General features: G+C 44.0%; 1 protein-coding gene across 7 annotated transcripts in view; it reads right to left on the reverse strand.

Annotated features, from left to right (window-relative positions):
* The window catches only part of PLEKHA2 (pleckstrin homology domain containing A2), an 84,722-nt gene that overhangs the window by 39,269 nt on the left and 19,807 nt on the right, over positions 1–25,646 (reverse strand). For 5 of the 7 annotated variants that reach the window (XM_049865380.1, XM_049865384.1, XM_049865379.1 and 2 more), the window contains 2 exons: positions 15,029–15,192; positions 14,524–14,676 (listed from right to left, as the gene is read on the reverse strand). In XM_049865380.1, the coding sequence (XP_049721337.1) occupies positions 14,524–14,676; positions 15,029–15,169 (294 nt within the window). In that variant the 5' untranslated portion in view covers positions 15,170–15,192. The remainder of the gene's footprint in view (positions 1–14,523; positions 14,677–15,028; positions 15,193–25,646) is intronic. The other 2 variants (XM_049865382.1, XM_049865385.1) reach the window with 2 other exon arrangements.

Below are 25,646 nucleotides of genomic sequence, written 5' to 3' on the forward strand. Positions count from 1 at the left end.
GGGTAGAAGAGAGAGATGCCTTATAGCCCCTAAATCTGAGTTCAAAAAGGAGCCACAGCTCCCCAGACTGACACTGCCCTAGAGGGGAAAGCTAACCATCTTGGGCAAAGACTCAGCTCTGCCTGCACACTTAGACGGCTAAAAGCAGGGCAAGTCCTTACACCCAGGTTGCAGCCAAGCGCCCCAGGGACAAATGGAGCCACAGGCCTCTGCTGGAGGCTGAGCATCTGCCTGCTCCGCCCCTCACCTTGTTTTGCACCCCCCACCTTGTTTTGCAGTTAAGGAAAGTGACTGATGAGTGAGGGGACCTATCCAAAGGCAAACAGTAGGCGGCAGAGCCTGAACTACAGCTCAGCTGGGTCTCCTGGCTTCAGCGTCAAGGCTCTGGATGCGACCAGCATGGTGTAATTTAGAAAGCCTGAGCTGCTGGAAGTCTCGCTATGACATCAATCACTCTACGACCGTAAGCAAGTTTCTTTGCCTATAAAACGGGGATAATAAGCCCTATTTCACAGAATTGTTGCGAGAATTACACGGAAACAGAGACAGAGCCTAGCATATGGCTATATGCTAGTCTGTCTCCCTCCTACTACACTAATTACAAGATGCAAATGCCAAGTCTCAGGGCTGCTGTTGCACAACTGACTCTCCTCACTCCAAACCACAGCCCAAAGGCCTCCAGAGTCCTATCTGGAATTATGAGTGATGTAGTGGGATTTGGGGAGCTGTTTTGACACTAACCCACATGTAATGACAGATACGAGCGATCAGATTTCAACTACTTCATCCTCTCCACCCCGGGGGCTGCTCCACCCTCAGTCCCCTGCCTCCCTTCAAGCTCTCCTAGTTCAGAGAACAAAACACAGCAGCAGTTCTCCAGGCCCAGTTACCCCAGGGGAGTGTGTGGAGTCCTTACCCCCCTCACCCACGCCCCACCCACAATCTGCTCTTAGGCTAATATGTACCTCCTCTCGACCATAAGAAGCCAGGAAAACATGACGATGGATGGATCGTCTAAAAAGGCACTCCCTTGCCACCTTCCTCCCCACTCGAAGGGAAATGCATGACACAGGAGCAAACAGCTCCAGGATCCCTGAGACTTGATCCAAAGTGATGGCTCCACGTCCACTCTAATTACTGGACCTAGGAGATTAATGGTGGCAGCCCACTGCCTGGATGGCACACTGGCAGCCCCAGGCAGACACTTCCTGATCAAGGAGGAATGTGCCAACATGCCTGAGCCAAGGGCCAAGGCAGCCAGATGTCTAGGCAGGAACATCAAGAAACAGCACCTAGGGAGAGGCAGGATGTCAGAGTTGGGGAAGAGGCGTCCAACACATCTGCCTTTCCTGATCACGGCACTGTCTCCTCTAGGACAAAGGTGACACTCAGGACCGTGTTCCACCTACTCCAGCCTGCACTGACCTCCCATGTCTCTGATTTTGTGTTCACGAATCTTCTCCAGTTTGGTGTGCATCAGCACCTCCCAGGGATCTTGTTTAAAAAGCCCAGGCTCAAGCCTCACCTCAAGAACACTGAACCAGAATCAAGTGGGATGCGGTCAGAGCACGCATATTTTTTAAATGCTCCCAAGTGATCCTTAAATATGCCCAAGTTTGAGACCCATTGGTCTGTAGGACAAAACTTAGCCCTGGATTCTGTCCTGGAGTATATTTTTCCATGGGTATAAGTCTCTTCTCTCGAACTAGATCCTAAGCACACTGAGAACATGAATAGAATTGCACTGCTTTATACAGCAGACTCCTCAATTTTTACATGAAAACATTATCTGCATGGTGGTTAAGTTTCCAAGCCAGTCCATAAAAATCTGCTAAGCTCATAATGTACCAGAAAACCTACACAGCTTCTATCCACCACTGAGAAACGATGCTCCTTTGGGAAGACATGTTTGAACTTGGGTGCTAAGAATGGGTCTCTCTCTAATGCCTGAGCCATGTGCCACTTGAGTTAGCAGTTCCCATGGCCTGGGACAGGGGCAGGGTGGGACAGGAATCAGGGTGGAGGGGGCATGAAAGGAATGAGTCCCAACTAAAATGGGGTCAAGGATTTAGAGAGAGAAAGGTAAGGAATAGGCTGGGAAAGGGGACAGGAAGCACCTACGATGAAAGCATCTGAGCCGACGGAGAGTAGAGGAAGAGGTTGATGGGAATGAAGTTCTGGAGGGGCCGTGTACGTGAATCACCTGAGGAGATTTTTAAACAAACTAATATCCATCCTTCATCCTCAGAGTTTTCATTGATCTGAGATAGAGCCAATGCATTTGTACTTTTTCTAAGCTCCCACGTGGTTCCACTGTTTTGAGGACCACTGTTGTAAACGTTGACTGGTCCTGTTGACACAGCAGTGTTGACACGGCACCTAGTGGCAGAAAGGGCCACGCCCAGACAGCAGCAGCCAGAGTAACCCTGGTGGCTGTACCAGCAGTAAATAGGGAGGAGGAAGAGAAGAGGAAGGCAGTGGCTTGGGAGAGGACAATTCTGTGCCATGCACGGCTGACAGCAAGTCATGAATGAGGATGTCTGTAAGCCCAGAGCAAACTGTACATTTCCTGGACTTCTAATTTTTCTGGAACAATGTAGGGCACACAGTAGGTTCTTGTTAAATGACTGATGTTTTTATGAAGACTCTGCCTTGCTTTCTGCTCAAGTCCTCTTCTTTCCACTGAGGACGTTGAAGGAGACGGCCTTCACCATGTGTAGAAAGGCTTGTTCATCTCCATCACCAAGGAAGAAACTGAGATGGCCAAACACAGATGTAACACACCTCCCTGTGAAGCCTTTATCTAAAAGCAACATTATATCTTGTTGAAGTAGAAAAACTTACCATGTGTCTTCTGCTCCCTTTTCGTCTTCTAGTGAGAATACCAATGAACACAGAAACCACCAGGATACCTAACCAGAGATTCATAATTCACAGGATGTCAGCACTAAAAGATGCCTCACAGGTTGTATTGTAGCTTCCTTATTCACCACGAGTCCTCCGAGGCTCAATCAGGGGAAATGACTGCCCCAAGGCGCCCGAATAAAGACAGAGTTCATAACTCCTAACTACCAGCCCAGTGCTTTAGTAAAGCACAACTTGAGATAGATGACAATTGACATATGTTTAAAGCCTATTATGTGCCAGGCATGCTGCTAGAAAATTTCTCACATTGTCACTTAATCCTAACAATCCCATTTTACAGATGAAGAAACTAAGGATTGAGCAGGTCACATGAGTAGTAAGTAGTTAGGCCAGTATTCAGTCCCAAGCCTTTCTGACTCCTAAATCCCATGCAGTTTCCTTTCTACTATGCCACCTCCCGTGAGACAATCTTTCAAAGGTACAAGAACCTGCTCATTATTTAAGAGTTGATTATCAATGAAAGGTAAATACAGGAGCAGGACCAGCAGGCTTATACCAAAAGAGCCTCCATATGGTTGCCCAAGCTGGGCAGGGCAGAAACTAGTCAAACTGGCTTTTCGGTGCCAAACCTCAAGTGACCAGGGATTCAGAGATTGGAATAGGGAAAGGACAGATGCTGTTGCCTTCTTATCTTCTCGTATATACCCCCAGGATGCCTAGAAGACATGGAGGCGGATTAAAAAAGCTAGCTTAGTTAACAAATAGAGGAAGGAGAGAAGAGAATATACATGGAAACCCCATAGGGAGGACATGGACCAACATGGCTGCCCATGAGCTGAAACCACAAAAACTGCAAAAGCCACAGCCAAAGCGATTCTCAGGAAAGGGCTTACCTACCTAAAGAGCTGCGAAATGGGAATGGAGGGGAGGAGCATAAGTCCCTTTGGCCCACATTCCAAAACTCTCCCCCTGGCATGAGAGAATAGCCAAGAGAGAAGTAACCAGCTTATTCCCAGGTGACCTGAGCAGGGGCTTCACTCACTGCTCTGGTGTCAAACACATCTCCTCCCACCACCCTGTAGTTCTACTTCCTGACACTAACCTGAGGAATCGTGAAAGGCCATGACCACTCTCCCCATTCTCCAGTTCCAAATATGTATTTAATCTTTCCCTTAATGAGAAGTCAATTCTATGTCACAAACTGCTGTGTTCTTTTACTGTTTTCATTTTATTATCTGGATGTCTGTTTCTAGTTGACATACGCCACCACCTGCTTCAGCCAGGATGGGCTTCAAGACATAGCCAACACTCCCAGCTCCTTTACTTCCCTTCTTCCAACCCTGGTGATAGTGACCTAAAGACACAGTCAAAGGTTCTACACCATCTCCTGGATATCTTCAGGTCTCAAGACTCCAATAACCTAGCAACTCTTGGCCACCTGAATGCTCTAAAGCCTTAAATTCAATAAGCCATTCCTTTTCTCCTTTCTTCCACTCAGCCTCCTGCACATTTGCCTCAAACTCAGTATGTCATTTCCTCTCCACCACTGACTGGCTCCCCTCCCAACTCCCATCTCTGTCAGTGGCCCCACATTCTCTCCCCAGTCAACTTACTGAACTTTTAGCTATTTTACTTCAGTCAGTCGCCAAGCCTGTCATTTTCTTCCTTCCTAAAAACCAATTGCCATCAAGTTAATTCCCACTCATGGAGACCCCACGTGTGTCAGAGTAGAACTGTTTTCCACAGGGTTTTCTTTCTTTCTTTCAGGGTTTTGTATGATCTTTCAGAAGTAGATCGCCACCCTTTCTTTCACGGCGCTGCTGGGTGGATTCAAACGACCAATTTTCAGTTAGTAGCTGAGCACTTAGCCATTTGTGCCACCCAGGGTCTCCTCACAGGGTTTTCCATGGCTGATTTTCCAGAAGTAGATCACCAGCTCTTTCTTCTGAGGTGCCTCTGGGTGGACTTGAACCTCTGACCTTTCGGTTAGCAGCCAAGCACATTAACCGTTTGCACCACCGAGGGATTCCTCTCCCTTTCATTGTGTTGTTAGGTGCCATCGAGTTGATTTTCAACTCATAACAACCCCATGTTAAAGAGTAGAACTGCTCCATCCGGTCTCCAAGGCTGCCATCTTTCCGGAAGCAGAGCACCAAATCCTTCTGCTGTGAAGCCACTGGGTGGGTTTGAACCGCCAACCTTTTGGTTCACAGCCAAGCACTTAATTAATGCTCCACCAGAGTTCCTTTCATAGTGGCCTTTAAATTTCTGCCTCCTTCTTCATTCCCACCCACCACCACCCTAGACATCTGCTTTGCCTTAGAGACATTATGTTAATAATAATAAAATGACATTCTTTTGTATATAATATACATTTGTATATAAATATACTGATGTAATATATTAAACAAATGTTGAAAATTAAAATCTAAAGCTTTTACTAAAATCTAAAGCAAAAATATAACCAAAGACAAATGTTAAGAAAGCCTAGAACAGTCATCAGAGGCTCCACAGGCGGAGCAGTGGTTAAGAGCTATGGCTGCTAACCAAAAGGTCAGCGATTCGAATCCACCAGCGGCTCCCCGGAAACCCTATGGGGCAGGCTACTCTGTCCTACAGGGTCGCTATGAGTCGAAATCGACTTGATGGCAACGGGTTTGCTTTGCTTCTATTTCTTTAGCTGCTTGGACTTTAATGGTAAGTAGTTTTAGTACTAACTATTAAGCACTACTGTCCCCAAAATCAAAAACCAAACCCACTGCCATGGAGTTGATTCCGACTCATAGTGACCCTATAGGACAGAGTAGAACTGCTCCATAGGGTTTCCAAGGAGGCTGGTGGATTCAAAACTGCCGACCTTTTGATTAGCAGCCATAGGTCGCCATAGCTCCCCCTTTAACCACTGCACCAGCAGGGCTCCCTACTGTCCCCAAGTGCTTCTTGAACAGCGTTTAATGGTTTTTAATTCAGAAAAAGTATATACTGTTATAAAGACAAGAGTTGTTTAAAAAATAAAACTACTAGAGAAAACACATAAAACAAAATGGCACTTACAGTAATTTATGTTAACTCTCAAAAAGCTCATGCATCGTTTTAATTTTTAAAACTTTAAATAATTTTATCCTTAGCAGAATCTGCATTTAGTAAAAGTACTAATCAGTCACTTGATATTTTCTTTGGGGATTTTTTTCCCCAGAGGATTCTGTATTCATACTCTAATGCAACATGGACAAAAGCAAGTCAGTCAGCTCCACTCAACCCCTGAAATCATGTGTCTATGTGGGTAGTTAGTGTATCAATTATTATACAGATTTGTGAATTATAAACTCTTTGCCAAGAGGGGAAGGGAAGCTAGATCAGTGGAAAGAGGACAAATGGGATGGAAATAATGAGAAGACTGACACATTGGGAAAATTATAACCAATGTCACAGAACAATTTGTATAAAAATTGTTAAATGGGAATCTAATTTGCTGGGTAAACTTTCACCTAAACACAATAAAATATTATTCAAAAAAAAAGAAGAAATCCCTAGGGAGCACAGTTCTACTCTGACACACGAGGCCACCAGGAGTGGCAGCTGACTCACCAGTAGCTGGTTCCCAGCACCGAGAAGGAAGATGTGGTCTGCCCAGCCAAGAAAAGTTCTGCGGTGCTGTGAGCTCTCACTAGGCACCCGCCAGCCCTGCCTCCCTCACCCCTCATGGAAGCTGATGACCTTGTCTGACTTGTAATCCCCCAAGAAGTAAATCAATAGGTTGATGGAGACACTTCATGAGCCAATCAATGATGACTATGGGCCACCCTGATATCCTGAGCCTCTCAAACATGTTCCCACTCAATCTCCTGTGGCTGAACACTGGATCCCTTGCCCTCTTCAGAGCTTCTGACGGCTCCCCCTGGAAACTCACTGCCGTGAGGACCTCCTCCTCCCCCCTACTCCTCTACTCCCACATGCAAAAATCTGCAAAACATTGACCCTACTAAATAGCTTGTTTTACAACACTGTCCAAAAAAAAAAAAAAAAACTCTTTGCCTAAACAATTGCTGAATATCCTAACACTTGTATATACAGAAAATGATTACATAAGAAACTGGTGATATTGGTTGTCTCTGAGGATGGAAACTGGGGAGACGGGAGACACCTGCCACACTATATATACTCTCCTACATTTTTAATTTTGTACCATGTACATGTATTGCCTATTATTCACAGAAAGTTATCTTATTGGCTTTTAGCATTTTAACATGTTAAAACAGATGGTGCAAAAATCTAAATATTGGAAACTTCAGCAAATTTTGCTAAGAGAAGTTTCTAAAACAGAAAATGTAATTTAAATTAACACCAGTTTTCACCTAACCTTTAAGACAACAGTATTGTCCATTATATGCTATACGTTAGTATAATTTCCGACCACGCTTCTGTCTTCTTTCTACTAAAATACACGCAAATATCCATTCTGTTGTCAACACTGCTACGCTCTTTGCCCCTATCAGTGAAAGAATTGCTTTCAACCGTTGGAGCTGAGTTATCAGGAGAGATGCACTCAACCCTTTTAGATATTTTGATGATCCAGAATTCACATTATGACCTTTGGAGAGTAAGAGCATCTAAGTATTTTTCAGAAAAACAGAGGAAATAAATTTGACAAGAAGAATAATCTCATGCAATATTGTTTTTATGCTTCTGTTTATATTTTGTTCAGGGCCATATAATTCTCTCTTGCAATTGGTTAGCCATGTGGGCATTCGAAGGTTGGAACATTAAGTGTTGCCATGCAACTAAAAGGTAGTACGTGACTCTGTAGGTCACTGTAATAAAGTAGAGCTGCCCTAATTAAGGAATTTCATCTCTTCTATCATGATGGGGGCCAACATTAAATTAAAGTAATTGCTAGTGCCATATATTGGAGCAATATTTTAAGGAAAATCCAGTCAGTGTTTGTTTCTATTTAAGAGTTGTTTGCTTGATATCAGCATCAGATTGATTTTTGAATTCATTTGCCAAATCAGTGGTCTTAATCAACAATACTGAAACTTTCTATTTATAGGGGTCCTTTTTAGCTAATGGGTTTCATACTATATTCATTTAATGTCACCACTGCCTGTGTTCAAGAAGCTTGACTCCCTACTTTTTTACCACATCGATTCCAAATTCTGTCCCTTCATGACCTTCAAGGCTGTACCTGACCCATGCTGCCTTCTGATCCCTAACAGCACCCACTGTATGTCCTGGTGGCAGACACTGTCACTGCCCTCCCCGGCCCCCTCAGACAATCTTTTTGCCATCTTGGTGTGTTTTCAATGGCCAGCATCTGCAGCTCTTCTTCAGAGTGTAACCTTCAGGCAACTGGAGCTGTTCTGCCCACATCTGTAGAGCTGGAACCTGTGACTGGTCAGTGAGGGAATATGAACGCCAGCTTCCTTTGGACAACTCCGAGGTATAACTTACTCAAGAGTTCCCACAAGGAACCTACCCTTTATAAGACTTCTGCCTAAGCTCACACCCTTGTTTCACTCCCTCCCCTCAATAAAGCACTTGCCCAACAAATCCTAGTCTGAGCCTGAATCCTCATCTCAGGGTCCTCTTCTGAAGAATCCAACCTTAAACACTCCTCTAACCAGGTCAGCTTCCCTTCTCTCCTTGATCCTGCCTGTGTTCCCATTATCACTATTGTTTTTCTCATTTAGAATGCCTTCCTCCTTCCCTTCATCTCTGCTTATGACAGAGTGCGCATAACAAATCGAATGAGAGACTGTAAGTGAAAACACTTCAAGACCCATAAAGAGCTCTACAAACATGGATACTTTGTAGCAACAATTACCTTACCTCACCCATCTTCAAGATCTGGATTGAATGTCACCTTCTCCATGAAGGGGTGTCCCACAACTCTCCCTACAACATTGTATTTGATCATCTGTCTCCCTATCTACAGGGTAAGCTCCATGAAGGCAGACTTTATCTTGTTCACTGCTGTAGCCTCAGCATCTAGACTGGTGTCTGGCATACAGGACATGTCCAGTAAATACATGTTAAATAATGGTGTTGAACTCCAGGATCTGTCTCTGTTCTTAGCCCTTCAGGAACTGAAGAGCTAAAAGTAATGTTAAAGATCACTTCTTCTTCTTGTGTGCCGTCAAGCTGATTCCAACTCATGGCAACTCCATGCAATAGGGTAGAACTGCCCTGTAGGCTTTCCTAGGCCATAATCTTTACAGAAGCAGGTCACCAGGTCTTTTCACCCGAGGAGCAGCAGCTCATGGGTTCAAACTACCGATCTTTCAGTTAGCAGTAGAATGCATAACCACTGTGCCACCAGGGCTCCTTAAGGATCACCTAGAGTGCCCATAACCCAGAGAGAATAAAGGAACTATCTGAGATACAACAATTTAGTGGCACAGTCAGGATTGCAACCTTGACCTCTTGTCTCCCAGGACTGAGAACTTTCCATATGAGACTCCACCTCCATCTTTCCCTCATGGGCCATGGCAGGAGAAAACCCCAACTCTCCCTCCTCCCACAAATACACTGGCAACTGAGCCACTCAACTTAATGATGAGCTACGTTGTTAGGAAGATGAACAGGGATTAGCAGCACTATAATTTCATGTATGTTGTTTTCATCTCAACTAAACAGTGGCAAAGACCTGATTGAATTCCCTTTCCACATCCTCTACAGGACCGTGCACAGGGCTGAGCACAACCATCAGCAGCAAGAAAGATGTAGACAAGGTGAAGAATGCAGGCTCCAGAGTCACACGGGCCTGGCTCCAGCTCTGCACTTACCACCTATGCAACCTCGAACGAAGTTCCTGAACTTCTCTGCACCTTAGTTTCTTAACCTGTACTATGACAGCGATAATGGTCCCGATGTACCAGAGTTACCAAGAGGATTTAATGAGATAATACACATAAGGCATTTCTAACAGTGGCTGGTATATGGTAACCATTCAGTAAATATCAGCTGCAATTAGTAGTAACACAGTCATGCTCACTTAACATTCACGATACATTCAAATAGGATGCAACATGATTTGGATGTTTGGCAAACACCGTATTACTTTCTTATGGCAACTCTGAGACAGTGGATGTGTTCCTTACCAAGGGAAAGGGAGGGCCCAGAGTTCTGCTTGCCATGGTCCAGGCCCAGGTCAGTGGCTATATCCTTGGGGCATGAGGGCAAGTGCTGAGCTAGTGGAGCCCAGGGACTGGGCCTTTAGGTGAGGCTCTGGGGCCTGCAGGAAGGTGTTAGGCCCTTTGTAGGCCCAGACAGCCCTGCAGGCCCATTTCGCTAAGGATGAGGTCTAGGACCTCAAGGTAAGCCCAGAGGAGGCTTCCTAAGCATGAACTGGTCCAAGGGCAAAGGTGGCAGCTCCCTCCTGGCTACATTCGGTTATGTCAGCTACGTCTTCTTCTCCAGTTGGGATTTCTGAAATCACGGGACCACGGATGTACATGCGGTCGGACATTGCCCGAACAGACGTTATGCAGTGCATGATTGTAATAGTAGCTGTAGCAACAGTAATAAATATGAGCAATGAGCATCAACTATATACAGCTTAAATAGGCAAAGACAAGAGACCTGGGTTCATAAAATCCTCTGCCTATTAATATACCATATCAGATACCTCCTTTTCCCTATAAAAATAAGACATTCAGTGACCAAACACAACTTCCCACACCTCTCTTCACAGGGACAGACCTAACCCCTGGTTTGCTCTTAGAGGTCACCTCCAATCTCCTCCTGACTCTTAGCTCTGGCCCATTCTGCAAGAGTTTTCATTCCAGTTTAGGCCCTGTTCCCAATCCAGGTGGGGGTGTCAGGCAGTCCTAATTTCTAAGTGTCCCCCTTTTGACGGACGCTTCATCTATCCCACTTTAGTTTGTTCATTTGTTCATTCATTCATTGAGTGAACACACATTTATCAAATGCTGGACACTGGACAAAAAGAAAAACCACCTTTGGACCTGAGGTTCCTGCGCTGAGATGCTCCCAGTCCAAGGTAAGACTGATGACAAGAGCTGACAGAGAGAGAAAGCCTTCCCCTGGAGCCGGAGCCCTGAATTCAAACTTCTAGCCTACTGGACTGTGAGAGGATAAACTTCTCCTTGTTAAAGCCAAAACAAAAAAAGAATTGCCCTTTTTAGGCATATGCCAAGCAAGCAAAGAGCTGCCTGCCCTCTAGAACCTCCCAGCTCTGAGAGCCCTCTGGTCTCTTTTTCTTAATCTGAGACTTCCTTGGAAGGGTTTCCTTTCTCCTAAGCAGCCCTATGAGGACTCTTTCACTACCTATAACGATAGCCGGGGAACTAGAATCAGACTGCCTGGGTTTGAACCCTGGCTCTGCCACTTCTTTGTTATGTAACCATGGTCAAGTTTCTTCTCTCTGCCTTACTTTCCTCGCCTTTAGAATGAGGATGATAAACCCAAAACGAAACCCGTTGTCATCAATTACAACTCGTAGAGATCCTATAGGACAGAGTAGAACTGCCCCATAGGATTTCCAAGGAGCAGCTGGAGGATTAGAACTGCCAAACTTTTGGTTAAAAGCCGAGCTCTTAACCACTGCACCACCAGGGCTCCATGAGGACAATAATACCTACCAATTAGACTGCTGTCAGAATGAAATGAAAACCCTATAAAGTCTTTAGATCAGTGCTTAGAACATAGTAATAAATGTTAGCTAATTTCTAATACTATTCTGGAGCCCTGGTAGCATAGTGGTTAAGAGCTTGGCTGCTAACCAAAAGGTCGGCAGTTCAAATCCACTAGCTGCCTCTTGGGAACCCTATGGGACAGTTCTACTCTGTCCGATAGGGTTGCTATGAGTCGGAATCGACTCGATGGCAACAGGTTTTTGGTTTTAAAACCATTTTACATCTTACCAAAATATCCATTCTCAAGTCTGGAGAGGTGGCTTGGTCATTGTGTTTAACAAGAAGGGTTAATTCTGTAACTGCGGAAGTAAAATGTTTTGAACTATTGCTATGTCACGTCAAGAATCCCCCTTTTGAGCAGAGTGCGTCCTTTGGACCTGAGGTTCCTGTGCTGAGTTGCTCCCAGACCATGGGAAGGCTAATGACAAGGACCTTCCTCCAGAGCTGACAGAGAGAATAAGCCTTCCCCTGGAATCACCGCCCTGAATTCGGACTTCTAGCCTACTGGACTGTGAGAGAATAAACTGCTCTTTGTTAAAGCCAAAAAAAAAAAAAAAGAATCTCCCTCTTTAGGCATATGCCAAGCAAGCTAAAAATCTACTGCTTCCTAGGAAAATGCATCTCCAGCAGGAGCCACAAGATGTATTTGGTAATTCAAACTCAAAGAAGCCTTTAACACAAAGAGCATCCTGAGAACTCAGCTGGCAGAGTGGACATTGCAGAGGCTGATCTCAGACACCCCAGTAAGGCAACCCAAGGCACAGCATCAAGGTTGAGTGCAAGTTCTAGAACCAAGCAGCAGCCAAGTCAGAAAGCAGGAAAGGACAAGGGAAATCCTAACAGTTGGCAACATTCTAGATCCAACAGACGGTGTGTGTCACTGTGGTCCTGGGTGATCTGTCACTGAGAGCAAGACACTCAGCCTGTAGTCAGGGTCTGAAGGAGGGTCCAGCTCTCAGGGGAGGTAGCTAACAACTGGGCAGGATTCCCCAAGAAAGAGAATTTGGATTAAGTATAGAAACCTTGGTGGTGTAGTGGTTAAGTGCTACGGCTGTGAACCAAAGGGTCAGCAGTTCAAATCCGCCAGGCGCTCCTTGGAAACTCTATGGGGCAGTCCTACTCTGTCCTTAGGGTTGCTATGAGTCGGAATCGACTCGACGGCAGTGGGTTTGGGTTTTTGATATAGTCATAGTAGGGAAGCATGGAGCTACACAGGTTTATCACTACAAAAACACGTTCCCATTGGCAGGTGTGTAGGAAAAGGTACACAAAGAGGGAGAACAGGAAAAGGAATGAAAAGACCCAGATACCATAATTCACTCAGGGCTTATCCCTGAAATGCCAGAAGCCAAGTTTACTGACAACAAGGATATAATTTCAAGTTCCTCCAACAATGGAGATACAAAAAAAAAAAAAACAAACCCAGTGCTGTCGAGTCAATTCCGACTCATAACGACCCTGTAGGACAAAGTAGAACTGCCCCATAGAGTTTCCACGGAGCGCCTGGTGGATTCAAACTGCCAGCCCTTTGGTTAGCAGCCATAGCACTTAACCACTATGTCACAGGGTTTCCTACAATGGAGATGAGGCACCTTAAATGCTACTTCCTTTCACAATGGAAATTTCCTCACGAACTTAGGTGAAACCCAACTGTGGGCAGCTGAGGACAATAAAGGCTGGGAAAACAACACAATAGGGCCTGAAGGCAAACCCAAGACCAAAACATTAGAGGTAGTCCCTGACTTACCAGGACTACTCTGTCATAAATCGGTTCTGACATAAGACGAATACCACTTTTTTTTTTTTTAAGTTTTCATAGCCTGCTGTATAGCAGTGTTTTGAAGAGTAAACCATAACGCTGAACATCTGAGAATGGTAATATCACGCACTGCAACACTGTATGTAGTATGTATTACTAACCGTAACATGTACAAAAAAAAAAAAACAGATGATCATAAACGTGGTTCATGGTAAGTCAAATACGTCCAAAGTCAGGGGCTACTTGTATAAGGAGCAAGAGCTCCTGGCTAAGTCAAGGGTAGAACTGGGTCCATGGGAAGGATTCATTCTGAATACTCAGCAATTCAATGAAAAGTAAACAACAGAAGGTTTATCAGTGACAGGAGTTGAAAAGTGGGGTAGGAAAACCTGGTACGCAGTTCTATTTAGGATTAAATCTTTCCTTGAGAAGGTGATTAGCAGCAACTGACTTCCTGAGTATGTTTTCTGCATCTGTAGCTTTTTCTCTCAGTCATCAAATCCACAGGACAAATATCAAATGCCTCTAGAGAATTAGTCCCCAAATTAAGACCTAGAGACTCACACGACTCTTTTTTCACAGTCACATCTTAACGTACAAATCCATCCCCCAACACGCAGATTCTCCTCTCCTCCAAACCTCTGAGCCAGAGCCAGATCCCAGCCCTTATCTCTTCCCCTCACCAGCAAGGCCATGACCCACGATCTTGCTGTTCAGGGGCCACACGAGTCTTTGCAGGGGGTCTCATCCTACCAAATTGTTGCAGGTAAGTGGGATGGAGAGAGCCAGCAGTACACACAATGCCAGAAAAAAAAGACCTGCGATCCCGTATCAGGAGTATTATTGTTGTTAGCTGTCATCGAGTCAATTCCGATTCATAGCGACCCCACACGTGCAGAGTAGAACTGCTCCATAATGTTTTCTTGGCTGTAATCTTAACAGAAGCAGATCACCAGGCCTTTTCTTTCACGGTTCTGTTGCATGGGTTTGAACCACCAACCTTTTGGTTAGCGGCTGTGTACAAATGGTTTGCACCAACTATGCATCTTAAATCGTGGGTAGAGCAACTTTTTTCCAGACTAGTGATGACTCCAGGGACCCCTAGGCAAAGCAATAAAACTTAGGAGGCCCCCCTCCTTTGTGCTTGACCTTCACAAAATGCTAAGTAGTCACCTAAGTCAATTCTAATGTCTGAGACTCAATTTTTCTCAACTGTAGCATAATGAAGCAAAACTAGAAGACCTCCAAGGTCACCTCCAACCCAGGATTCTGTGACTCTCTGATTCTGGAGACCAAAGAAGTCCAACAGCTGTCCGGCTCAGAGAACCAGGTCACATTCTCTGCTAGGGAGGTGTCCCAGACTGGAAGAGCAGGAGTGGCTACCAGGCCAAGGCCCTACAAAAGAGGTGAGAGGAAACAAACCATGCCTTGGAACCTGAACATAGTCTGTCTGGCCTCTGCCTGACTTTTGCAAGTGCTGAATTCCTGAGTGTGAAAAAAAAAACTAGATCCCAGGTCAGGAGAGATGAGCCTCTTTCTCACCAGTTAAGATCTAGGACGGCTTTCTTTGTGAGTGTGGGTGTGTGTGTGGTGTGTGTTTGTGTGGTGTGGGGTTTTTCCCTCTTTACTGACTACCAGGTACGTGCAGTTCATGGTAGACGAAGGCCTTCAGGCTAATCTTGTATGCATTCCTCCCAGACAGTGATGGGCAGCCAGCCGCCCTGCACCTTCCCACTGAGCCTCTCACCTGGGGGTTGTCCATGTACCAGAGAAGGCAGTTGGCCTGGGTGTCCAGAATAAAGTACCTTCGCAGAAACTTGCCGCTGTTCTCATTCTCCTCGATGTCCAGAAACCCACAGATTCGGTTCTGCCGATCCACATAAGGCATTCCTGGGCTCTGCTCACATCACCCTGCATGGTAGGAGGGAGGTGCTGGTAAGAAGGAGGGTGAAGCAAGCCCCGGAGGAACTTCTCTGGCTTGACTCACCTCTGCAGGAAGCAGGGCTGAGACACGCTCTCACCAACTTCCTTTCCTAAGCACCAAACATTCCACCCCACCCAGACCCTCGAAACCTCTATCAACTCCACAAGTAGTCATCAAAATCCATGAACACATAGTCAACTAACTTTACTGAGGCTCTACTATATGTCAAGCACAGTGTCAGGCACTTTACATACGTAGAAGACATAAGCCTAGACTTTGAATCAGTGTCCTGGGTTCAGGTTCTGATCCCTTACTAATTGTGTGACCACAAACTATTTAACCTTTCTGTGCCTCAGTTTCTGCATCTGTAAAATGGGGAAAATAATAGTACCAACACCTCATAAGATTTTGGTGAGCATTACGTGCTTGGCACACATTTAGCACTTCATAATTTTTTTTTTTTTTAATCAGTGACCATTACTAAGACTGTTCACAAAAACTTTGTGAAGTGAGTCATTAACCAATTTAATAGATGAAGAAACTATCTCAAAGACAATTTAAGCTCCAATTCAAATACTTGGATGAAACTCTGCCAGGAATTTAGTCAGAAAGGGCAGCCCCTCTGGCCCCATGAAGGTGCCAAAGAATTAAATTTAAGGAATTCCTGGAACCTTGAGGCAGGACTACATCCCTTAGCCCTAGTACCACTCCACTCACTTTGCTATTATCCAGAAGCCACCTGTAACTGAAAGGATGAGGGACCAGAAGAAAGTCCCAGCTCCTGAACAACTTTCACTGACTCAGAACAGGCTCTCTGCCAATGTGAGAAGAGCAGCACCTTCAAGTCAGCCTCGCTTCTCCTTGTCATTTCCTGAGGTCTCTCCAAGGAGCCAAAGCAAAGGGCAGAAGCTCTGTTCCCCGCACCCACACCCCCCGCCCTTTCAGCAAGCAGATACACCCAACTTGATTATCTAATTATTTAGAATTAATTAACTGCTCATTAATTAGAAAACACCACAAGACATTCAGACTTTCAAGGGCAGATACCACCTACCACTGGGCTCTGCTTGGCTCCAACAAAGCAAAGTTACAGTGGGCCAAGCCCATCAATTTCTTATTCTACAGTCAAGCCAAGTTGCAAGACAGTTGGCTTAAGGCCATTCTCCACACCACAACACAAGGGTAGCAAGTAAGCTACCGAGATACCATACCTCTAGTCTCCCAGACCCAGAGGGGGCAAGTCTCACAGAGCAGTGAGACACAGTCCCATGAGATCAGGCTAATTCTAAGGGTTTTATTGATGATGTGGTCTGTTGTCTCCCACCTCTACAGGGTACCCTGCAGAGTTAAGAGGCCACCCCAAGAAAAAAAGAGCCCTCCACAGAAGGATATCAATGAATTCCTTGATTCTAGGTAAGGCCAGTCTAGAATCCCAATTGGGGCAGACAACTCAGCCAGGAGAAAGATGAGTCAGGAGATCCCATGGTTACTCTCCGGGTAATGATAGGGGACAGAGAATAAAGGCAACAGAGAAATAAGAGAAAGACTAAACAGTGGAGCTAAAAGGGAAGCAAAAGGAGCAAAACCAAAAGAAACCCACTGCTGTAGAGTCGATTCCAGCTCATAGTGACCCTATAGGACAGAGTAGAACTGCCCCATAGAGTTTCCAACGAGCGCCTGGCAGATTCGAACTGCTGACCTCTTGGGTAGCAGCCATAGTACTTAACCACTACACCACCAGACTTTCCAAAAGCAAAAGAGGAGGCGAGAAGAGGATAAAAAAGTGGAAAGAGGAGGTTTGAAAAAGATGGCCGAGGAGAAGGAAGTAGCAGTATAGCGGAAGTGGGGGACAATGGCATGGGTGGGGGTGGGGAGGGGCGGAACACCCTGCACAAAGCAGCATCACTTATCTTAGAGGTACCAGTACACTTGCAGCCAGATGCCCTGTTTCTCGGCACCTTCCCAAACTAAGCTTCCTATTCCAGCTCCAGTTTCACAAAGGAGCAATTTTGAGTTCCGGAAAGGGAAAGAGATGGGCACAAGCCAAGAGCTGGGAACAAACGCTGTAGGAGGAACTGAAGTCTCTCCCCTGAATTGAAGCTAGGAGTCTTCCAGCAGACTGAAGAGATAGGAGGAGATGGATGGGCCTGACATCGGTTGGGGGAGGGTTCATATCCTAAAGAAGGGATGCTGCTTCCCCACAGGGAATCAGGAGGGAGCAGGGTTCCATGTAGAAAGGCTTGGTCAGGAAGGATGCACAGCTGTCTAAGCAGGGTGAAGGAGATTACCTGCCCCCTAAGAAAACTAGGCGAATTCCCTTGATGCCAGCCCAGGTACAGAGACAGATTTTCAGGGGTTGCAGCATTGTGGCTATTCCTCTGGCAGCTCCAAGAGAAAGTATATAAACTGTCCTGTGATAACAAAGCTGACTACCTTTGGACCCAGTTGGTAAGCATGGTGTATAACTGAATGTTGGCATTCCAATTTTCCCTTTTCAGTTTACAGGATTAACCACTGCCTGTCTTTTTCTCAAGTCAGAGGCTGGAAGACATTCCACAACCCCCTTCCCAAAATATACCTTTGCTGAGGGGGCTTCCCATTTGCAGAGATCCGTGAGTGGGAGAAGACTATCACGTACCAAAAGGAAAGGTAATGGTAAGAATTCTGGTTACGACATCTCCTAACTATGGTTCTAGCCTCAGGGGAAAAAAAAAAAAAGCTGTTCAGATGTCCTGAGAAGCAGCTGAGTCACAGAGCTCATCAAGAATGTGGGAGGTGGGAGGAAGGATCAGCCGCAGGAGAGCCGAGCATCACACGGAAATGTGGTTATAACTAGTCGACCCACACAGAAGTGAAATACTCAAAAAGATGGTGCAGAAAACACAAACCTTCAGTCCCAAGCCTGAATCCTCTGACAGTTTATGCTGATCTTCATCTGTACACCCCTTGTCAAAAGAGCTGCTAAGACTTGGCAGGAGAGAGCCTGCTACCCCATCCCCCCAAAGCTCCTCTTCTTGCCTCTTAGACCATGTCACCATCATCTTCTAAGTCTTCCTTGGCTCTTTGTCTTTTTTTTACAGGAAGGTCCCCTAATACAATTAACTCTGCCACCCTATACCCAGCCTCCACTAACCACTGGGGAGTGAGAGGAGGAAACATGGGTGCTAGCAATTCGTGTACATATATATATATATATATATATATATACACTAAACCAAAAAAAAAAAAAACCAAACCCACTGCCATCAAGTCAATTCCAACTCATAGTGACCCTACAGGACAGAGCAGAACTGCCCCACGGAGTTTCCAGGGGCGCCTGGTGGATTCGAACTGCCGACCTTTTAGTTAGCAGCCATAGCACTTAACCACAATGGCACCATGGTTTCCTCCATACATGCTATCATCCCAAAATTCCCCTACCAAGACCAAGGCAAAACTCCAATATGTCCTTTCCAACCCTCACAAACACTCCTCAGGTTATATACTTTTAACTTGTTTCTGACCTCCCAAAATCACTTGTTACCTTAAATTTTATTTTAAACTGAGTTCCCCAAAGTAAAAATATTGGGTGGAGAATGATAACACATCTGGTGGTTTGTTCCAAGAGCTGCTCCCCCACCCCCACCCCCGTACCCCGCAATGACTCCCTCTTCTCCTGCTGCAACATGGAAAGCCTTCATGCTGGGTTAGAGCACCGGGTACCCCTCTAACTAGCTCCTTCACCTTTGCTCTATACCATAATGAAACCATCTGGCAAGCTGCTTCCTAGCCATCAAAACACATGGCTGACAAAGAACACAGAGTATTTGTGCTGGAAGAGACCTAGGTCCAACCCACTCAGCACTGTATCTTTCCAGAGCATGCCAAACCTCCCTAGTGTTTTGTTTCTAGTGCAAAACTCACAATATAACAATGCTGTTTAAAAATCACTCTAACCAGCCCCTAAAACTATTGCCCTGAAATAATCTTTAAGCCTTAAACTGAAAATAGCCCTAGAAGTCTTCTCAAAACCACAGCTTAGCTTAACTAGTAAAAAAAGGTCTGCCTTGAGCATTATGCTCTTTTAAGAACTATCTATACGGGATCAAATTGACAACAGCAACCTGAAAGATTAGACAGGGACCTCAGGGGGCAGTGAGTTTATGAATGGAGGAGGAACAACTCAGAAAAGTAAGGTGACAATGGCTGCACAACTCAAAGAATGTAATCAATGTCAGAGAATGGTACATGTGGAAACTGCTGAATTGGTGTATGTTTGCTATGTATACTCTCAACAACAACAAAATTTTTTTTTTTTTTTTAAGAAATCACCCTAACCAACTGTTTTCATTTTTGCTTGCTTCTTCATGCCCTGTCCACTTAGATAATCAGCCTTTTTTAAACTTAAAATTATCATAAACATTTTCCATGATATAGTCTATGGAAACCCTGGTGGTGTAGTGGTTAAGAGCTACTGCTGCTAACCAAAAGGTCAGCAGTTCAAATCTACTAGGCGTTCCTTGGAAACCATATGGAGCAGTTCTACTCTGTCCTATAGGGTCACTACGAGTAGGAATCGACTCGATGGCAATGGGTTTTTTTTTTGTTTGTTTATTTGTTTATATTGTCTTTAGGAGCCCTGGTGGCATAGCGGTTAAGAGCACAGCTGCTAACCAAAAGATCGGCATGCCGTTCGAATCCACCAGCTGCTCCTTGGAAACCCTATGAGGCAGTTCTACTCTGTCCTATAGGGTCACTATGAGTCAGAATCAACTCGAGGGCAACGGGTTTGGTTTGAGTTTATGTAGTCTTTATAATCATTGTTTTTAATGGTTGCATAACGTGACTGGACTGGATTGACTACAATTTACTTAACCATTCCCCTGTGATTAGACAGGTTATACCTCATTTTTCACTATTATAAATAATGCTAAAATTCATTTTCATCTTTGTTTCTTCCTTTACACAGAAACTATCAACTTCAAGTAACAATATGACTAGATCATAGGCTATGATCTTTTACAATTCTGAGACCTATTATAAAATTACTTTTTTCTAAAAATATTTTCTGTATCTGCAATGCAACCATTATTACCATCACCATAATCTTATTAAAAAAAAAACCCAGTGCCGTTGATATTAAACACTGAATATTCTCATTATTTTAAACTGTTGCGAGTTTCCAATACATAACAATGACTAGTGAGGTTGAGCATTTTTCATGTTTGTTTCCTACTTCATCTTCCTTGCTGGACTTCGATAAATGCAAACCAAATGTATGTGTACACAATCAGTCAATCACTCACTGTCTCCCTCTCTCACGTACTCATTAAGCCAAAACATGGCCCCAAATAATCCAAACAATAACTCTATATTTTGATGAAAAGCAAAATAAAAAAGTGGGACTTTGGGTATGATCTGTATTTCTTCAGTAGAATATAAATTCCTGAGTATGTGCTGCAAATGAAAGTAAATTAATATTTCATTTATGGTAAAAGTGAAACTCGGAGGAAAAAAGTGAGTTTGTATGGAGTTGCCCGCTGATCAGCAGCAGAAAGTGGGCATTATGGATTGAATTGTGTCCCCCCAAAATGTGTGTCAACTTGGCTAGGCCATGATTCCCAGTATTGTGTGGCTGTCCACCATTTTGTGATCTGATGTGATTATCCTATGTGTTGTGAATCCTAACCTCTATGATGTTAATGAGGCAGGATTAGAGGCAGTTATGATAATGAGGCAGGACCCAATCTACAGGATTAAGCTGTATCTTGAGTCAATTTCTTTTGAAATATAAAAGAGGTAAGTGAGCAGAGAGGAGAAGGACCTCATTACCCCCAAGCAAGAAAAACCAGGAGCGGAGCACATCCTTTGGATTCAGGGTCCTTGCACTGAGAAGCTCCTAGACTCAGGGGAAGATTGATGATAAGGGTCTTCCCTCAGAGCCGACAGAGAAAGACTTCCCCTGTAGCTGGCACCCTAAATTCGTACTTCTGGCCTCCTAAATTGAGAGAATAAACTTCTGTTTGTTAAAGCCATCACCTGTAGCATTTCTGTTATATCAGCACTAGATAACTAAGACAGTGGGTTAAATGGCAATTAAACTGAAATTCCTGGCCTGTGTTTGGCTGCTTACCAGAAGCAGCCAAATAAAAGGCAGAGTCAATGGGTACCTACCTCCAAATGAGATGAGGGGTACTCTGAAGTATCTCTGCCAACAATATCTCCTTTACTGCCCATTTCAATGTCCTTAGGTTCCACCATAGAAGATTCAAGACAAGAACAAAACTGCCCTAGGAACTGAGCCAACTGACACCTTTATCAGGCTCATAATATAAAAGCGACAGCTGACAAGAGACAGAAGTACCAGAGGGGCTAAGAAGGAAAGGTTGCTGCTCATGACAAATATGTACTGAAAATTTTTCTTAGGACTCTTAAATACCCTGGAGAGGAGTTTGATCCTTTCTGGAAAGCAATTAGGTTATAGGTAACAAGAGTGTTAAAAATGTTCATACCCTTTGACCCAGTAATTCCACTCTAGGATTCCATCCAAGTAAATGAACAGAGAAGCAAATAAAGATAAGTAAAAAGATGGCAACTGCAAATAGAACTGTCATGGATTCAATTTCGTCCCCCCAAAAATGTGTATATCAACTTGGTTAGGCCTTGCTTCCCAGTATTGAGTTGTTGTCCTCCATTTTATGATTATAATTTTATGTTAAAAGGATTAGGGTGGGATTGTAATACCACCCTCACTCAGGTAACCTCCTAGATCCAAGGTAAAGGGAGTTTCCCTGGGGTGTGGCCTGTACCACCTTTTATCTCTCAAGAGATAAAAGGAAAAGGAAGAAAGCAGAGAGTTGGGGACCTCATACCCACCAAGAAAGCAGCACCGGGAACAGAGCGGGTCCTTTGGACACAGGGCCCCTGTGCCTGAAAAGCTCCTCAACCATAGGAAGATTGAAGACAAGGACCTTCCTCCAGAGCCGACAAAGAGAAAAAGCCTTCCCCTGGAGCTGACACCCTGAATTTGGACTTGTAACCTACTAGACTGTGAGAGAATAAATTTCTCTTTGTTAAAGCCATCCACTTGCAGTATTTCTGTTACAGCTGCACTAGATAACTAAGACAAGAATTTATACTAACAAAAATTTAGAAATTTTCTGAATGTCTCAATGATTACAGATTAACTAAATAAATTATGGGACAGTCACAGTCATTTAAAAATTAAGTTTTCAAGTAAATTCTAATAAACTAGGGAGAAACTTACCATATCATTTCTTTTTTTTAAGATATAAAATAATTGATAGTCTCAATCATCCAATTATTTTTGTATTCTTATATGTGAATAGAAAAAGACTGGAAATACATTCACGAAAATATTAATAGTTATTGTCTCTTGGGTTATTTAATTTTATTTTCTTCTACTATTTTTCTGTACAGTATTTTCCAAAATTTTCTACAGGGCATTTGTGTTACTTTATTTATCGGGGGAAAGCTATTTAATTCCACATACACACACAACTTTATGGTGTAAATTTTGAAGTGAGAATAAATTTCTCGATTCTCCAGAGTCCAAAACCAAAGACCTTGCCTAAATTATAGCTCTCTTAGAACTGTTTCAGTGTTTCTAAGTCTTAAAATCTAATAAATACCCAACATATCAGTTACCCAAGAGTCAGGTACTTGCCCAGAGGGCTTTAGCAGTCTCCAACCTATTGGGTTTCTTACTTCCTATTGCAACATCCTCTTAGAAATTCTCATTCTTTCCCCTGCCGGTTTGGTTCCTTACTCTTGGTCTTCAAGGGAGGCCCTGTTCTTGGGGCCAAATGAACGTTCAGTCCCAAGTCAATGCCTACATTCCTCTGCCACACCATCCCCATGGCTCTAGGGAGGGGAAACAGGGACCCTGACAAGGACCCGCTGTGGAGTTTTTCGGCTTGGAACTTGGGAGATAAGGTTGACATTTTAAAATAAATTGCTGGAGGAATGAATGAACAGATGGATAGTTTTTTTTCTTTCTTTTGTTTTTTATTTTTTATAGGGCTATTAAACTTTGTCTCATGTACTTTGGACATGTTATCAGGAGGTACCAGTCCCTGGAGAAGGTCATTGCTTGGTAAAATAAAGGGTCAGAGTAAAAGAGGAAGACCCTTGACGAGATGGATTGACACAGTGGATCCAACAATGGGCTCAAACACAACAACTGTGAAGATGACGCAGGACCAGGCAGTGTCTCGTCCTGTTGTGTACCATCGCTGAGTTGGAACCGACTCGACAACACCAAAGGACAACAACGTAGAGCTATTAAGTCATGAAATCTGCAGTGTGCTGTATTGAACCTCTTAATTTTTAAGACAGCTTGTAGTTTAGAGGTCCCTGAGTAGTGGAAATGGTTAAGCGCTCAACTACTAGCTGAAAGGTTGACAGTACGAATGCACCCAGAGGCGCCTCAGAAGACAGGCATGACGATCTGCTTTCGAAAAAGTCACAGCCTTGAAAACCCTATGGAGCGGTTCTACTCTGTACACATGGGGTCGCCATGAGTCAGAATTAACTCAATAGCAACTGACAACAACAACAACGTAGTTTGCAGACACAGCAAAGAGTGAAATAAGAGAGATTCATCTGCCTGACTGTTCTGACACATTCGAGGTAAATAAAAATGAGGTAAAGTGATAACACAGATGACCCTAAAGGTAACCCTAAAGCCTTAAATGGCACTGACCCTCTTATAAAATATCTACTACAACTTCAGAGGGTTCAAATATGAAAATAAAAAATTTGTTTTAATATTTAGAAATTCTTCTTTCATAGTACTTTATATTGGCAGGACAGAGAATTTCAGGGATTTTGCTCCTGAAAACAGTCAAGATGGCATTTCTTGACATGTAGTTGGGTAAGCTGGAAGGGTATCTCCAGGCCTGTTACCCCTGCTAAGGCAGAAGCTGGAGATAGCAGCTTCAGTGGCGAGCCAGAGGGATACCAACAGGAAATTACTAACTTCTAACAGGAGAAAGTTTATCAGGAAATGACATCAGAGGTCTGAGAGGACTGTTATATAGCAGATAGGAACTGGAGGGTAGAGGTTAAAATAGCCACTCAACTACCACCACAATACGTATGGACCATGTGAACAGAATTCGCGTCCGTACAGACGAGAGCATATCTAAGTGTGCGTTGTGGCACCATGGTGCATCTTGACAATGCTGTCCCGTAAAAAACAAAACCAAAGAGCTATTTCAGAATGCATCACTGAGCATGCACCAAAAATTATAACTTAGGACGTGTGGGAACATCTACTTCCTACTGGTATAGTATCACAGCACTTTGAAACCATCATAACAGCAAATTCCAAATAGTCTAAGGGCAAGCAAAGAAAGCAGAATAATGTCAGAGAGAAGGGAATGTACTGAAGGCATGTTCCCAACAGAACCGCAGTCTGAGGAATGCAAACATCTACAGAAATGGGGATGCTAAGAAAGGGTGCCCAATTCCCACCGGATCCTCGAACTTTGGCTGGAAGGCAAGAGATACTCAAAAGGAATTTTTAAGGGAAAAAAGATTAGGGAAAAGGCAAGACTAACTGAAAATTGATACCAGCAAAATTAAGATAACAAAAAAAGGTATTTTAAACACTCACGACCTCTCCTAACAACAAACAGCCTCATCTATACTCAAAGAAAATGTGGTTCTTAGAGCCTACCCATGGCTGAAGGCTTGGTTAGGCCATCTCCACAATAGAGATCACCAGGGCAGGCAAGCGGCCACATCTGGTTTATAAACAGCCTATAAAAACTAAGATCTCCAGCTTCCAGAATTGTGAAAGTCCTCCCAATTAGAAGATACGGTGAATTCAGTTTCACCATATGGCTTCCTAACAACAGCTACACAAGTCCCAGAACTATAATCTTCATTTTAAACTTGACCGTGTCAACCTGCAAGTTATCTGAAGGCACTAAGACATAGGCAGTAGGAAAATAAAGACATCATTATTTCTCTGATCTACTAGCCTTTTGCTAAATGCCAGGTGGAAACCATACCTGGCTTGAGTGTGTCTGTCTAAAGGCATGTGCTCTTGACTTTGGGCAAGAGGATGGGCTGGGTGTGGTAAGGAAGTTGTGGAGGTGACAGGCATCAGCATGAGTGCTTTTGATGAAACTCTTGCAAGAAGATGACCATTCAAAAGGGTGTGCTGATTTCGGTTACCCATTGATGCAGAAGAGTGAAGTGAAAGAGTGTGGGTTTTAGAGTCAGACAGACCTGGATTCAAATACCAGACAAGTAACTGAACTCTTCTGGGCTTACTTCCTCATTTGCAGAATGGAAGCACCTACTTCAAAGGTTGCTGCCTGGATTAAATTAAATATTGTGTGAAAAGGGCTTCACACAGGGTTTGGTAAAGAGCAAGCACTGGGTAAATACTGTTGTTGTTAAGATGTGCGTGTATGTGTGAAGTGCCTAA

This window comes from Elephas maximus, chromosome 22, assembly GCF_024166365.1.
Source record: "Elephas maximus indicus isolate mEleMax1 chromosome 22, mEleMax1 primary haplotype, whole genome shotgun sequence".
Classification (NCBI taxonomy): domain Eukaryota; kingdom Metazoa; phylum Chordata; class Mammalia; order Proboscidea; family Elephantidae; genus Elephas; species Elephas maximus.